This window comes from Lissotriton helveticus, chromosome 8, assembly GCF_964261635.1.
Source record: "Lissotriton helveticus chromosome 8, aLisHel1.1, whole genome shotgun sequence".
NCBI classification, from domain to species: domain Eukaryota; kingdom Metazoa; phylum Chordata; class Amphibia; order Caudata; family Salamandridae; genus Lissotriton; species Lissotriton helveticus.
The window spans coordinates 211,692,461-211,708,662 of NC_136069.1; the positions used below are offsets into that span (position 1 = coordinate 211,692,461).

At 48.8% G+C, this 16,202-nt stretch overlaps 1 protein-coding gene across 4 annotated transcripts in view; it reads left to right on the top strand.

The window, feature by feature from the left end:
• The window catches only part of PATL2 (PAT1 homolog 2), a 358,628-nt gene that overhangs the window by 284,532 nt on the left and 57,894 nt on the right, over positions 1 to 16,202 (top strand). For all 4 annotated transcript variants that reach the window (XM_078655954.1, XM_078655957.1, XM_078655956.1 and 1 more), the window contains one exon: positions 4,617 to 4,757. In XM_078655954.1, coding sequence (XP_078512080.1) covers positions 4,617 to 4,757 — 141 coding nt within the window. The remainder of the gene's footprint in view (positions 1 to 4,616; positions 4,758 to 16,202) is intronic.

A 16,202-nucleotide genomic window follows, 5' to 3' on the forward strand; every position in this document is an offset into this window, starting at 1 on the left:
CACGTTGAATCAATAAATTCTAATATTTACATGAGGTCGAAAGTTCCACAGTATTGCCCAAGTGGGCAAGTTTTCCGTGATAACGTGAGCCGCAAAAAAACACGTGCCAATACCTGAAAATAAAATGTTAAAACCATATTGCAGATAAACACTACGGACATTAGCAATGAATTTAGCAATTTCATATTACAATTTACAATTCTACTGTTGCAGTTGTACAGAAAGTTCTTCACTGGAATTTAATCCCAGCGAGGTCATTGTTTCCAAATCAATAATATACTTGGATTCTAGCTTCCGAAGTGAGAGTGGTCTATTCCTACCACGCACATTCTCAGGGACCTCATCAATGACCACAATTCGCAGTTGTTTTAATTTTGGAAATGGTGTTCAAAGAAATGTCGGGCAACTGGATATTGTCTGTTATTGTGCTTAATGGTCCTAACGTGTTCTAACACACGTTTCTTGGCACAATGTATTGTGCTGCCTATATAGGCTTTGTTGCATGGGCAGATTAGTGCATATACACAATAAGTGGTGTTGCATGATAGTGTTTTCTTTCTCATGACCTCCCTCTGGCTGCCTGAGATCGAAAGTGTGGTACAATCAGCGCTGTTACTGCAAGCCTTGCAGTTTCTTCAGTCTCTAAAACCTACTCGACTGGCCCTGCTGGTTTTGACAAGCTCAGTCACTGAATTGGGACTGAGGTCATCCCTCAAGGATCTGCATTTCTGAAGTGATCTGGGGACAGCTGTTTAGATGTTTCTCGAGGTTACTAACAGTACATGCCAATGTCTTCTCAGTATTTTACACACTGAATAAAGCTTTGGAGTTTGAATTAGATAAGTCATCACACTAACGTTGTCAACTGATTATCAGCGGTTGACTATTATGAAATTCGTATGAATGTACCGATGTTGAAAATTACGTATGTACCGATTCTTATCTTGCGCCATTAGAGATTTCTTGCAAAGAATTGTGACAACGCTATAAAATGTTTATTTGAAATGTACTCACATAGCACATATTTCGATTAATTTATTTTATAACAATTTGGCCCAGTGAGTTTGATGAATTACAAGACTGCCTGGTAGTATTGCATAGAAATCCTTTTTAGGTCTCGCTGGTGATGCAGCATGAAAGCGGTGTCGCCTGAGAGATCTATTGTGGTCGTCTTGCTTGCCAAGTGGTAGAGACTGGGGCACACGCCGATTGATGTCTGTGTACGCACTTCTAAAGAGTCGCGATTGTGCAGACGCGCTTCCATATACACACACAGCCCCTGCTTTCGCTTGGGCAGCATGCACGAACGGCGCACACACACACACACACACAGCCAGCCCCCCTTCTTTGAACACAAACACAGACGCGCGCACACACACGCACACACGCACATTGCCCCGCCCCACTCACTGCATCGGCGGCCTCAGCAGCCACTCCTGACTTCTGCAGCCACCGCGGGGCTCTCCCTCAGGCATGGAAGCCCCGCGTCAGTACTGCTTCTCTGGGCCAGCCACTCCGTGGGCACGGGCTTCCCATAGAAGATAGAAGTCCCGCCCCACGACAGGTGTGACGCACCCGAACTTCCGGTTTCGGGATGCTCACGGCTGCACATCACGGCCTCTGGCAGGAAGTTTTCATTTTTACTCAACATGGGCACGGGAGCTCGCACAGAGGAGCTGGGAGCAGCATCCGCACGGAGTTCCTCCCTGAACAGCCAACGCCGGCCACTGACCGCTCTGACCCGGGCACCCGCGAGCACCCCGTCCCGGAGGCACCATGGGCGGGTCATCATGCAGCCAACTGGACGAGAGCAAGTGCGCCTACATCCGAGGTACTGCACTTTCGGGCGGGTGATGGGGAGATGGGACTAGTTCTTAAAAGTCATCACTAGTGCCAGTGCGTAGCTCGCAGCATGACTCAGGAGCTGGTCGTCATGGTAATACGAACACACTTGTTCTAGAATTGCAATGGTTTTTAATAACCGCGCGAATAAAGATGTGACACATGAAAGTGTTTAAGACTACCACAGAGCACACGCTAGAAGCTGAAGCAGGCTGGGTTCCAAGTGACTCCCTAGCAGGGCTTTAAGTGGGATGAAAAAACTAGGGGTTCTCTCAAAGGGGTGTAGCCAATGTAATTAAGGACGTGGCATAAACACCTAAGCCAAAAATCTGTGCTTAGCATAGTGTGCCGCCCAATTTGTATTTTGCTGTTTGAAACGCGCTTGTTCTTTGTTTTGAATGACATGTGAGTTGGCATGTTGGGAGTTGCCATGAGCAGTGTGCCTGGAAGGGTGAGGATGGGCCCTCTCAGCGTTCCTGTCTGTTCACCCCAGCCCAGTGACTGATCTTCGTGTGCGCGCCCCCTGGACATCTTTAGGGAATCCTGATCCTGCGCCCACCTCGTCCTGAAACACTTGAGTAAGGTAAGTCCCTGCGCATGCGCCCAGCCCTGAAAGACCGAGTGAGGTGTGAGCCGGAAAAGGTGCTGTCAAGAGTGCAGCAGGTGAAGTGGCACCGGGGCCGACACTTTGACTCTTGCACTGCCTCGCATGTCCATGGCTAACCCATCGGGTCACAACGCTTTTCACGCAGGAACCGCCGTCCCGACTTGAGTAGCGCACCTGCTGGCCCGCACCCCCAACCCTTCACAACTTTAACACTGACTCACCGTGAGACACCCGGAAAGGTATCACCCCCAACCCCTCATCACACCCTGAAGTACTTCCTCTAGTGACCTGACAGATTAACCCCCCCCCCCCCACTTCCCGCAATGCACCGACCGGAAGGGGCAGAGCTCCCACTCCATTCACTTTGATGCCGGGTGCTAATTACCGCACTTCCTGTGAGTAATCCGGGCTGACCTTTCACTACAGTGATAATCATCAGGACTTGCCCATTGAATGCAATGGGCACCATTAAACACCCTGTGTATTAGCATGGCAGTGAAGTCTACAGCTGTGTGTGGGGGTGTAATACAGTATTACACTCCCACACACAGCTGTAGACTTCACTGCCATGGTTGGGATCGTTAATCCTCCCCAAGTGGCTAGTACCGCACCCAGGGATGGAGGGTGGATGCTTGGTGCAGTGCGATGACTCGACGGTGAAGGGTCTGTCTCTTACACCACTAAAACGCACATGCACTTTGTGAAAGCAGGCATAAATTCATGGGGGGAGGGGTGCATTTTTGCCTCGTTGACGTCAGATTTACAGCGCTCTGACACCCTCGGGTAATGTCCGCGCTTTATAAAAAATACACTAAATAAAATTGTAACTCATGAAATTGGGGGCCTTGAGTATTGATGGCTAATGTTTGCTGTCTGTAGCGACAGCAGAATAAGGCCTGCGTGAATGATGGTTGGAGGATTTTCTTTTGTATTCTCTTTCCCAACCATTACTTTAATTTATCGCCCACACCCGCGCCCACACCCGCGCACACGCCTGCGCCCACACTCGCGCACACACCCGCGCACACACACACCCGCACGCGCGCGCGCAAACACACGCGCACATACACACGCGCACACACGCGCACACACACACACACACACACGCACACACACACCGTCAGTGCACAATTTCACCAGGCACAAACACCACCAGTCGTCAGTGCACACTTTCACCAGGTACAAACACCAACAGCCGTCAGTGCACACATCAATTGTTAACGCATCCACAATTATCTATTGTAGCAATCGCAGTGTGGCGCACTTTACTTTTAAACATATTCATCTAAAGCGCAGCATGCCACCATTGCTACAAAAATAAATACACATTTTCTTTGGCCTACAATTTATAGACTTTTGTTGCAATTGGTGTTGCAATATTTAGCAATGCTAATAGCTCAAACGTAATTAATGCGAGACCTATTGCATTGCAAATGCTTGTTATAACAGTGATAAGATGGCCGCTGTGTTTTATTTCACATTATTTTACTTTGTGAATTACACCATAGTGACGAGAATACAGTCTGTCTTCTATGTTTAGCAGAACTGTTTATATGTGTGTGGTACACTGTTTGTTTTCATGGCGTGATCAAGACGAAACTCGTTGCTGTGCAGTCATTAAATATATCTACTACAACTACCTAAAGTGTCCGTGAGGTTTCTGTATACAGAAGTCTTTGGTGTATTGTTATATAGATATATTGATATATTATTTACATATATATATATATATATATAGATATATATAGATATATATAGATATATATAGATATATATAGATATATATAGATATATATAGATATATATAGATATATATAGATATATATAGATATATATAGATATATATAGATATATATAGATATATATAGATATATATAGATATATATAGATATATATAGATATATATAGATATATATAGATATATAGATATATAGATATATCTATATCTCTATATCTTGTATTTTCCGATTTATGATGGTGAGATGGATCTTGAAATCTCTGTAGTGTCTATAATAGAAATGACCGCTATCAAACTAATTACACTGTGCTTGTCTCCAGTACTCCTTTGACTTGTCGACAACTCTGGAAATGCTGTTGGTTCAATCACATTTCATGCTGGAAAAGCAGCATAGCTTATTGCATCTTCTTTGTTTATTTGTAAATTTAGTCCCTTCCAATTCTCCATCGACCATTGTCCGCTGTGATCAGCAAACTTTCCTTCAGTGAGCTTATCGGTGTCCTCCAGGAATTGATCAAGCCGCTACCAGATTCAGAGGGTATGCCTTTAACCCAAGCCTTTCACAACCAGGTATGTTGCATCAAATTTCCTAAGCATAATAATGTACTGGCACATTTTGCAGTTGTTGTGTAACTGATACTTCGTGGAAGCAAGTTTAGGGAGAATTTGGTATTTTCTAATGAGACGTTAGTGTTATGCTTTATAAAAGATCTGCTTCTAGTTTGGCCAGATAATTTCTATTTTTCCTCCTCTCGTGGAATCTGGTGGTATGTAAATCTTCCCACTCCCAAAGCTCCTGTTTTTCACTGTTATTGATTAGCCATAAACTGGTGATTAGCTGGTGTGTGTTATCTGAAATACTATTCTTTGCAGCACTAAAAGCAAAGGTGAAATAAAATGTGCTTATAAAATGTAATCGTCCATGTATTGTCCACTCTGGTGTTTGTGATAAGCATGTTCAATAAAAAGATTTAAAAAATAAAAAATGTAATCCAGTTAAAAAGTTTGTGGCAAAAGCTGAACATTTTTCCAAGTAATAATGGAGAAAAGAAAAATATGGTATTTTATGAATATGTGGAGTTACTTCTAGTGCTATGGAAAGAGGAGGTTGGGGTACAGAGCAAGTATGAAGTCCTAGAGAGCCATCATGTCAATGGAGTACATAAGGAAAATGTCCTGATTAGAGGCTGGTGTCCTTCTAAACATCACTTGTCTAATCCCATCTGAAATGGTACAGAAGAATTCCTTAGGCTGGGGCATGAGACATAGCCACAAATAACTTTCTGATTGACACTTCTAGATGAATAGTCCCCAGGTGTCCGACTGGATCCAGAAACTTTTCAGTAGTAAGTCTGCTTTCTGGTATGTGGTGCTGTGTGGCTCTGCACTGACACTGTTCCTCTCTGGAAATGTGAGTAGCCTATATAGGCACCAGTCCAGCACGCTGACATCAGTTCCTTCCTGTTGGGGCCAAGCGATTCTGATCCCAAGCTCTCATTGCTTTGAGACCCTTACAGTGATCAAAAATGTCTTTCGCGTCATGCAAGGGACAAGGCACCTACCAAAACGACCGGTTTTAAGCCCTGTAATGACAGTCCCAAACAGATGTCTTTGACAAATAATTCTCATCAGATTACCTATGGTGCCTGCAGTCAAGCCATGGCTCAAATGCCTGCAGTGACTGAGCATCGATGAACCCAAAGGCCATACGAGACCAAAAGGCGAAACACTACATCTCCAAGCACATGAGGTTTCAGCAATGAGACCAGGCTAAGTTGAAAGCTCGGCGCTGGTCATGTACGAGGTTGGTGCAGAGGTTGGTCTTTGTCTCAATCAAAGTACTTGGGTAAGTCCAGTACTTGGTTAAGTCCAAGAAAAAAACGTATCTAAGCAGGACTTGGCCCCTTCCTGCCATTCACTCTCCCATGAGAAGGTGTGGGGCTCCCCAAGTTGCAGGATTTCGGAGATTGTTCCACAACATGTCCCAGCACTACAAGCATTTCCAAGGCCGTCCGGCATGCCTAAACAGATCTGTGTTTTGACAGGCCATGTTCCCAACTTTTGGATACTTGCTGACTTCCTTTCTCTTACCAGCTGGCCCCACTAATCTGAGGTTCTATCCCTGCATACTGCCGGTGGGTTCACCCTTAGTGTCAGATGGGTCTGATCGCACAATGGGGCACACTTTGGCCCCAGACTGGATAATTTGCCTCCAGCTCCATGGTCCACGCTGGGTCTCAGTACTTTAAATCAAACTACATCTATGCTGGAAGATCTATGCTGGAAGAAAAGGCACCAGTTTTCTTCTCTGATGCAGAGTCTGCACCAGTTTGTGCTCTGCTGCTGTAGTGGAACAACTTCCTCCATTAGATCTCCCTCCAAAAGGACTAATGCACTCCCTGCATTCCTGGTTCGGCACTGATTCTGACCGACTACTAGGCTGGTGATGGGATTGGCCAACCATTTCATAAGGAGAATTGGTATGATGACCTGCAGGATACTAGAGGCATTGATAACTCACTTGAGTTGGGTATCCACTCACCCCTTGCCTAACCACTGAGGAGAGTGCTCCTTTTGCCAAGGTAATGTTTAGGGTGGCCGAAGTCCTTGACCACCCTCTCCACCCCCCCCCCCCCCATCTTGGAGGTCAAGACCAATGTTCTTACACAAGTCTTTCAGCCAGTAAAATGTCCACTGAACCACTTTTACATTTTTATGAGGCTCTTACAGATACTTTGTTGGGGGTGTGGGTGAAACCTTGCTATAGCCCCCTCTCCCCCGGTCAACCTCCAGATTACAGAACTCCACTGCCCTGCCCCATGCGACCTGGCATTTTTCTCTCCGCAATCCTCCCCTGAAAGCTTAGTGGTGCAAGCAAGACACACCAGAATATGCTCCAGACTATCCCCTCACCCCCCCCCCCCCCCCACCACCTCACCCACCCAGGAGCCGTTCGGAATTTATTTTTCATCCATCAGCTTGGCACTAGATCAGTAAATGCTAGCTGCATGCTGGGGCAAGGTTTATATGACCTTTGGGTTTTGGTAACTGAAGTCCTTCCACGTGTTCCTGAACATCTGGGACCTGTCCTCACACAGGCCATACAGGACGGTTGTGACTAGGACAAATTGTTGTGGTTTGGACACTACCGAGTCTACTGAGGGATATGGGGGGGCATTGGCACCAGCTTCTCAATTCACTGCTGTTCACCAGTTTTTTTGTGCGATATCCTGTTGTCCTACATTATCATGCTGTTCATCAGGCCTTGCCTGTTGGTGGACAAGTAGGCTCTGCTCTAGAATGGTTCAAGAAGAGCAGGGCCAGAGCACTCTGCCTGGGCTTACTTTCTCCACCTCACCTGCTGCATCAGACCTACTGCTCCTTTAATGCCTTGGGCAGCTGTACTCCGTACCACCAGCCAATTCAACCCACACAAGGCATCCAACAGTTTCACGGTCACAGCTGTACTGCCCACTGCCTCTGTGGTTGAGGTCAACAAGCCACCCAGCTCATTACTTCTCCGACAGCCCCATTTGCCAAACCGTTTAGTGTGCCCTTAGTGTCCTGCCTCTCACCGGGTGGCTGTGCTCCACTACAATTCTTGCGCTGTCAGTAGGCTATAACTTCATACCGTGTGCCCTGCAAATTGTTCTGAAGGGCTATGCCCTTCCCACCAGCTTCAACTTTCTGGTGCCAAAGAAGAATGGAGGCCTTCATCCTATTTTAGATGTGCCCTCTCAGCACCTTCCTCCGGAAGGAGAAATTCAAAATGCGAACACTTTTCCACATATTGTCTGCCACGACCCTTGAAAAAGGATAGTGGTGGTGTACCTGCAGGGCTCTTATTTTCAGATATCTGTCCTGTAGGGTCATCAGTGATAGCTGCAGTTTGTAGTGGGACAGGAGCCTTTTCGGTTTGCTTTGTGCTCCACCTCGGTCTAAGTATTTTCAAGTGATAGTGGTGGTAGCTGCTCACCTTTGGATTTCAGGGCTTTCCAGTCTTTCCCTATCTCGACCACTTGCTGTTGCAGGAGGTATCTCCCCAGGCAGTTGTCCACCACCTCCTGACTATAGCAAACTTCAGTTCATATTTGGAGTTCACTAACACACCAAAGTCACACCTGACTTCTTCCCAGGCACTCCTCTTCATCGGAGCCATTCTAGGCACTGCTAGCTTTCATGCCTTTTCTCCAGGAAAGAGAGTCCAGGACATCAGGCTATGATCCTGATCTTTCAGTCTTCGCCCGGATTTCAGTGAGGTTTACCTGGAGACTGATGGGACTAATGGGCTATGGCATCCTGCTGGTGGAGCATGGCAGGTGCTACATACTAAAGTACACAAAAAACGTGATGGATCGAATGCTTGAATTAATCTGTCTATGGTAATTACCCATGCCATCATTTTGCACCTAAGTTTGGACCCAGCTATGTGCAAATCAGTCTTGACCCTGCTCTAATTAGAACATTCCAGCCCAAACTGCCAAACCAGGTTCTCCCTAACTGGTTCTAAATGCAGGCTCTACAGTGGGATCGAAGTTGTCAGTGGGCCCAACACAAATGGGAATTCTCGACCATGTTCAGATTTTGGAAACAACTGCAAAAGATATGCAGTGGTGATTACTGGGCCACAATTGGGTCAGGGAAAACCCCTCTCCCTCGCCCTTTCCCAAACTGAACTGACAGTGGTGACGGATGCATCATTTCTGGGTTGGGGTGACCATCTGTTGAGGTGGGGGATCAGAGCCCTCTGGTCTCCAGCGGAGTCCTGATTCTATATCAACCTTTTGGAGCGAAGGGCCATCTGCTTGGCATTGAGCCTTTTTTTCCATTCATCAAGGGAAAGCTGGTACAGGTGCTCGCAGACAGTCCCGCCGCTGAGTGGTACTTCAACAAACCGGCAGTGTGGGGGTCACGGACCCTGTGCTAGGAGGCCCTTCTGCTCTGGAAATGGCTGGACCTCTAAGGAATCCTCTTGTTGGTGAACTGGAGTGCCAGGATTGTTCAATGCCAGGGCAGATAAGCTCATCTGTTGGCATGTAGCGGATCGTGAATGGCAACTACCACCTCAGGTGGTGCAAAGTGTCTTACTCAAATGGGTAGTGACCTGGCTCAATCTATTCTCTAGTGCTGTGAATATGTAATCACCACATTTCTTTGGTGTTTCTGAAGTGTATCTTCCATAGAGATGTCTTTTGCCTTGAGTGGAATTCGGAACGTCTGTATTTCTTTTTGCTGATGCCACACCTGGCCAGAGTTCTTGGGAAGATCAAGACCAGCCAGGCCCAAGTCATCCTGGTGGCCCCGGATTGGGTAAGAAGAGTAAGAGTATGGTGCCCTGAAAACCTGGGCGTAAGCATCTGTCTTTCATTCATGCTGTCCCCTCATGAGGATTTACTGTCACAGCAGCAGGGCATGGTTCCGCACTCAGTCCTTAGCATTCTCCACCCTCATTCTTGGCAGTTGAGCGGCAGCAAATTAACACATTTGAGCTTCATCCATTGATGGCATCTTGGCAGCCAGGCATCCCTCGACAAAAACGGTATGCCTTTCGTTGGGCCAAATTTGTGGCTTTGAGTGGTACTTGACAGGTAGACCCTCTCCATGCAAGGTAATGTGATGTTTCGTTGCTAGTTGTGTACCTGGCCCAGCAAGACATTGCTCTGGGCACAGTTAAATGGTAGCTTTCATCTCTTTCGGCCTTTTTGTGGATGCCAGTTCACCCCTCTTTAAGTCGCAAGTTCTTTTGTGGTTTTGAACGTTTACAACATTTCTTTCCTCCCTCTTTGCAACTCCAAAGTGGGACACCAACTTGGACCTCAGATTCCTGATGGGTGCCCCTTTTGAGCTGGTTTATCGCTGTTCCTTGCAGTTTTTCACCCATAAGACAATGTTCCTAGTCTCCAAACATTGACGCGGTGGGAGTGAACCTCAAGGTCTGTCAATCTGCTATATACCGCCTTCCTAGACAATAAGGTTTTGCGGACACTGGTATCTTTCTTCCCTAAAATTGTGATGCCGTTCCACTTCGGTCAGAACATCCCCTTGTCTGCATTCTATGCTACTCTTCTCCATCAAGGTAGAGGATAGACTCCACTTTAGCCATAAGAGACCTGAGCTTTTAAGTAGATTGTACCAAAGAACACCGGGTCAACTAAGAGCTCTTTGTGGGATTCTCTAGGGTGCAAAAAGGCAAGGCTATGCAGAAGAGAACCATCTCCCGCTGTATCATACTGTGCATTAAAATCTGGTATGCATTGGCTAAAAAAGCATCCTCCAGAAGGAATGTGCGCTCATGCTAGCAGGGCCAAAGCTGTTGTCACTGTCATGTGGCTTCCCTTTCCTGGACATTTGCCAGGCAGCTACTTTGGCTTCCCTTCATAGCCTCACATAGCACTATTTTCTAGACAGTCAGGTTCACCGAGAAGGGTATTTTGCCCACTCAGTCCTGCAGGACTTTCTGCTTTAAGTCCATCCACACACCAGAATCCAAATGCGTACAGCTTTGGTATCTGTTCAAACGGTGAGCAATCTGCATCAAGAAGTCCGCTTTAATAACAAATTGCTTTCTTTCATGAACACTCTTTCTTGAAGTCAATACCTAGCTGCAGCTTCCTCCCCAACCCTTCCTTCCTCCCCAACCCTTCCTTCCTCCCCAACCCTTCCTTCCTCCCCAACCCTTCCATCCTCCCCAACCCTTCCATCCTCCCCAACCCTTCCATCCTCCCCAACCCTTCCATCCTCCCCAACCCTTCCATCCTCCCCAACCCTTCCATCCTCCCCAACCCTTCCATCCTCCCCAACCCTTCCATCCTCCCCAACCCTTCCATCCTCCCCAACCCTTCCATCCTCCCCAACCCTTCCATCCTCCCCAACCCTTCCATCCTCCCCAACCCTTCCATCCTCCCCAACCCTTTCATCCTCCCCAACCCTTTCATCCTCCCCAACCCTTTCATCCTCCCCAACCCTTTCATCCTCCCCAACCCTTTCATCCTCCCCAACCCTTTCATCCTCCCCAACCCTTTCATCCTCCCCAACCCTTTCATCCTCCCCAACCCTTTCATCCTCCCCAACCCTTTCATCCTCCCCAACCCTTTCATCCTCCCCAACCCTTTCATCCTCCCCAACCCTTTCATCCTCCCCAACCCTTTCATCCTCCCCAACCCTTTCATCCTCCCCAACCCTTTCATCCTCCCCAACCCTTTCATCCTCCCCAACCCTTTCATCCTCCCCAACCCTTTCATCCTCCCCAACCCTTTCATCCTCCCCAACCCTTTCATCCTCCCCAACCCTTTCATCCTCCCCAACCCTTTCATCCTCCCCAACCCTTTCATCCTCCCCAACCCTTTCATCCTCCCCAACCCTTTCATCCTCCCCAACCCTTTCATCCTCCCCAACCCTTTCATCCTCCCCAACCCTTTCATCCTCCCCAACCCTTTCATCCTCCCCAACCCTTTCATCCTCCCCAACCCTTTCATCCTCCCCAACCCTTTCATCCTCCCCAACCCTTTCATCCTCCCCAACCCTTTCATCCTCCCCAACCCTTTCATCCTCCCCAACCCTTTCATCCTCCCCAACCCTTTCATCCTCCCCAACCCTTTCATCCTCCCCAACCCTTTCATCCTCCCCAACCCTTCCATCCTACCTGTTCTATGGTTGGACTCCATTTATCAATAAGATCCCAAATCTAGGAATCCGCACACTGGCCACACCAATTTTTTTATGAGGCTTGGCTTCTGGGAACGTAGTCACTCTGGAAAGCAACTGTCGTCAGCGAGCTAGTGTGGCATTTATATAGGCTCCCAAAGTCCATTCTGGAGCTGAACGGCATCAATCTGCAACTGCACGATGCTACCTACCCTGATGCAGAGGTACTGCTGAAGTTTCCGAATCCAGTCTGAAACCTGGGTAATTTTTCAACCGTTCTTTATTTTTTTAAATTAAATGTAACCACAAATTCGCATGGAGGGGCGGCGCAATATAGTTTAAAGGGGATGGGGTGTGCTGACTGCCTCCCTTGGCCTCAGAGGTCCTGGTGTCCCCATCCTCTAGAGCCAGTGATTTATTAATGGGTTGGGGGTGCAGACCCCATCCCCCAAGGTGTAGGCTCCTTCGCTGTGTCATTTGGACCTCCTTCCCAGGACACTGGTTTCCCTGCCCACGAGAGCACATTTAGGGGGAAGTCTAATTTGCTCCCACTTGGTGAGAGCAGAAACTTCCTGCCGGATGGGAGCACAAAAGTTTCTCCCTGCCTGTGCTTTAGCTGGCAGGGAACACAGGATTGGTGATAAAAGAAAAGCTGCTCCCGCAGGTTGGGAGCAATGACAGGTTTTGCCGCAGCCAGGATGGATGCAGTTGGGAGCTGGCAGGGCTGTGCAGGTTTTGAGCTTGTCCTCATAGCCCCTAACTTTAAAAAAGCTGCGGATGACCTAGAAGAGCACCAATCACCCAAGTCTTAAAACTAAAAACAAAAAGAAAAAATCCTGTCAGGCTTATGGGGCCACTTGCAGGGTGTCTTGTTGTCCCTGGGACCCACCCAACCCCTAAACTATGCCTGTGGATGTCCTGGGTGGGCACTGTGACGCACACAAATCTAAAAAATAAATAAAGGTGCAGTTCATTTATTCTTCACTGCACCAAACAAGGGGGGACCCTATAATGCCTCGTGAGGGCTGCTTAATTACGTTTGAGATCCTGGTGGTCCCCCTAGAAAGGGAAGGGCCACTAGTAGGCATGCATTTATTTATGTTGAAGGGGTTGCAAGGGAGTGCGGCTGACCCCCAGCAACATTAAACAAACATTTGCAATGCAATCGGTCTCACCTTTGGGACCTTATTTGTATTTAACTATGCAGCACATTGCCTGGGTGCTGAAATGTCTACTGTTCTTTTAGATGGAGGGAAAGTAAGCAACAAACTGTAACACACCAGGTATGGTAACACAAGGAGAGAAATACTGCCTTTCATTGGGAAATTCTCTTGTCCAAAGCTCTGTTTTTAATATAAAATCAGCCTTTTCGGTGACCAGATCTCTGAAAATACAAGATTTGCAAGAAATATTGTTTACCGGTGCTCGTTGAATACAAGTTTCTAAGGCCTGGAATCTAGGGAATGCTAAAGTGATTCTGGTATTTTATTGACCTCTGCTGGTCTATCAAGAAAGTTAAATCGAGGCAGTTCCCAGAAAAATAAAGTCCATAAGTAGAAAGCAATTCTAGTATTTTACTGACCTCTACTGGTCGTTTTCTATCAAGACAGTTAAATAGAGGCAGTTGAACAGAAAAAAAAGTCCCTAAGCAAAGGCGGAAGCAGACAAGTCCTAGGGCTGATCTTCAGATCCCACAAAGTACATACAACAGTTCTTCCAACCAGCGCAAGGGCTGTCTAGGCTCGACCTAAAAAGTAAAATAAATACAAAATACTACGTTTCTTGGGTCATTCGATCCATGCCCCTAGGAGAGCTTAGCATATGTTTTAAAAAGCACTCCAAGCTGGATATGTTTGAGCTGGAGTGCAGAGCCCCTCGTGGTGATTTCAGTGGCTAACAATTTATGGGCTGAAGAAAGTTCAAAGAAAATATTATTTTATAAGGTTCCTCTAAAAAGGACTATCATTTTTATTAAATATTGCAAAGTGTGAATTTATATAATTATAATTATGGGAAACTTTATGACAAAGATAATATGCCTCCTTTACATAATATGCTGATCCTTTATTATATCCAATAGGCCCACTTTGTATATTTTGGCTTTCTGACCCTTTGACAAAGTCAGTAGGTTTGCCTTATTTAAAATGGTACCCTTTATATTGTAGCATCAGTCTGGCATGCATGCCCATGAAGGTGTGGGTTCCAGGTCAATCAAAACCTTTGTTTTCTTTTTTTCATTGCTCTTTCTGTATTTACATATACTGGCTGGACAGTACATGTAAATACAGAAAAGGTGATTGGGGAAAAAAAAGAGAAAATATAGGTTTTGATACAATAAGCTTGATTGGAGTTCTCCACCTGGTGCACCTCCATATGCTTTGACCAAGTATCTGGTACACAGGGGCACCAAACAACGGCACGTGCTGGAGTAATTGTGCACAGGACTTTTAAATTCACAAAACCAAGCATGAGGTGCAGACCGAAAGGTCCGCCGTTGGGTTCTTTTCATTTGGATTGGGTGCCAGGGCCTGCCCCTAACCCCCACTGCTGTACAGTGTTGGGCCCTGTGGGTTGGCTGCAACTCTGAGGAGGGGTGTTGGGTGCAGGGTCTGGCAGCAGGGCATAATGCGATGCATGGTGTGGGGTTGATTATAGTAATACTTTTTGTTTAAAACAAAAACTTGGGGGGCGTGGCCAAGATGGCGACCTGATCGGACACAGGTCTGCGTGGCTCCCTGCCCTAATTCCCCCATTGCCCGCATAAACACAGCGTTTTGCCCCCACATCGCTGGATTTCAAGGGGCCCTACTGTCCACTACTGCCAGGAGTACCCCCGGCGCAGCTATGAGTCCGGTGGTGCCGCCCACGGCCCCGGGAACCGCAAGTTGACCCTGCCTGGGAAGGCCCCGGCCGACGGACGTGGGAGGAGCGGCTGGCGCCAAAATTGAGACCCCGGTTTGGGCCCGGGCAGACCGACTGTGGAAGCACCCGACAGCAGACGGCAGGGGCGGAGGACGTCGGGCTGCCCCCCGTGGCCCCCGGACAGAGTGAGGGTCCAGGCACGGACCTGGAGCGCTGGGCTCCCGGCGGCAGATTGCAGAGGGAGCCGGGGACGCGGAGATCGAAGGCCCGGTTTGGGCCTCTGAGCCGGGCAGCTGAGGAGACGTGGGAGCAGTGAGGCGGCGCCCGGCCCCAGCGACACCGGACGGAGAGCGGAGTCTCCTGAGGGGCCCCGGACATCACTGGCGGTGGGTGAGAGCGGCTTGGGAGCTCCCGCGCTGGGGCCCGGTGGGGGCCAGACGAGCCAGTGTAGACGGGGATGAGCTGGGGTGTGCTCGGAGCCACCGGAGACGCGGGAGGCGGCCACGAAGTAGGGGCCCTGGAGAGACGCTAGTGCCGCATTCACCCCTGACGCGGCCCCCGGACACTGCCTGAGAGTGCCCTGGCCAACTGCCGGATGAGGAGCAGCCGGCGCCAAAATCGAGGCCCCGGTCTGGGCCTGGGCGGACCATCCGTGGAGGTGCCAGGCACTTGCGGACAGCATCGGAGGCCGCCGAGCTCCCTCCCTCAGCTCCCGGCCAACGTAAGGAAGCAGGGCGCTGGCCTGGAGGGCTAGGCTCCAGGCGGCTAGCAGTGGAGAAGCTGCAGCGAGGGGACGCCGGGATCGCCCGTAGGACGGGGGTCTGGAGTGGTGGGCTCGGACGGGGCGGAGTGGGAGGCTCTGGACCTTGGACCAGCAGTGGATACACGGCTGGGGGCTGCATCGGGTGATCCTCTGTGCGGGCAACTGCCGTCCCGACTGCGACCGCGCTGTTGGCCGGACCCCGCTTGGCCCGACACACGACCAGGAGACCCGACTGAGCACCGCATCATAGACGTGCCTGCGGAGACAGGGCACTACAGGCAGCGCCACGATGGCAAACACTAACCGCAGAGGGGGCCGCTCCATCACTGACCTGCTGGTGAAGCAACCGCAGAAGGGAGACAAACCCCAAGCAACGTCGCCGGCGTCCACACCCGCCACCAACAAGAGCGGAACCCAGGAGGAAGCACCAGTCACGAGGTCCTTCCTTGAATCCCTGTTTGGCGCACTGCGGGAAGATTTCCAGACCCTCAAACAAGAGTTGGTGAGCGAACAAAGAGAGCTGCGCAGGGACTTGGATGGGCTAGGGGAAAGAGTGGCTACAATAGAAGACTCCAACCAAGTTCGGTGTGAGGAATTGGTACATCTCCAACAGGAGGTCCTACGACTCCGCGATCAGCAGTTGGACCTCCAGGCGCATAACGAAGATTTGAAAAACCGCTCCCGGCGGAACAACATCAGGGTCCGGGGAGTACCATCGAAAACTGAAGTGTCACCATGTACCTCCA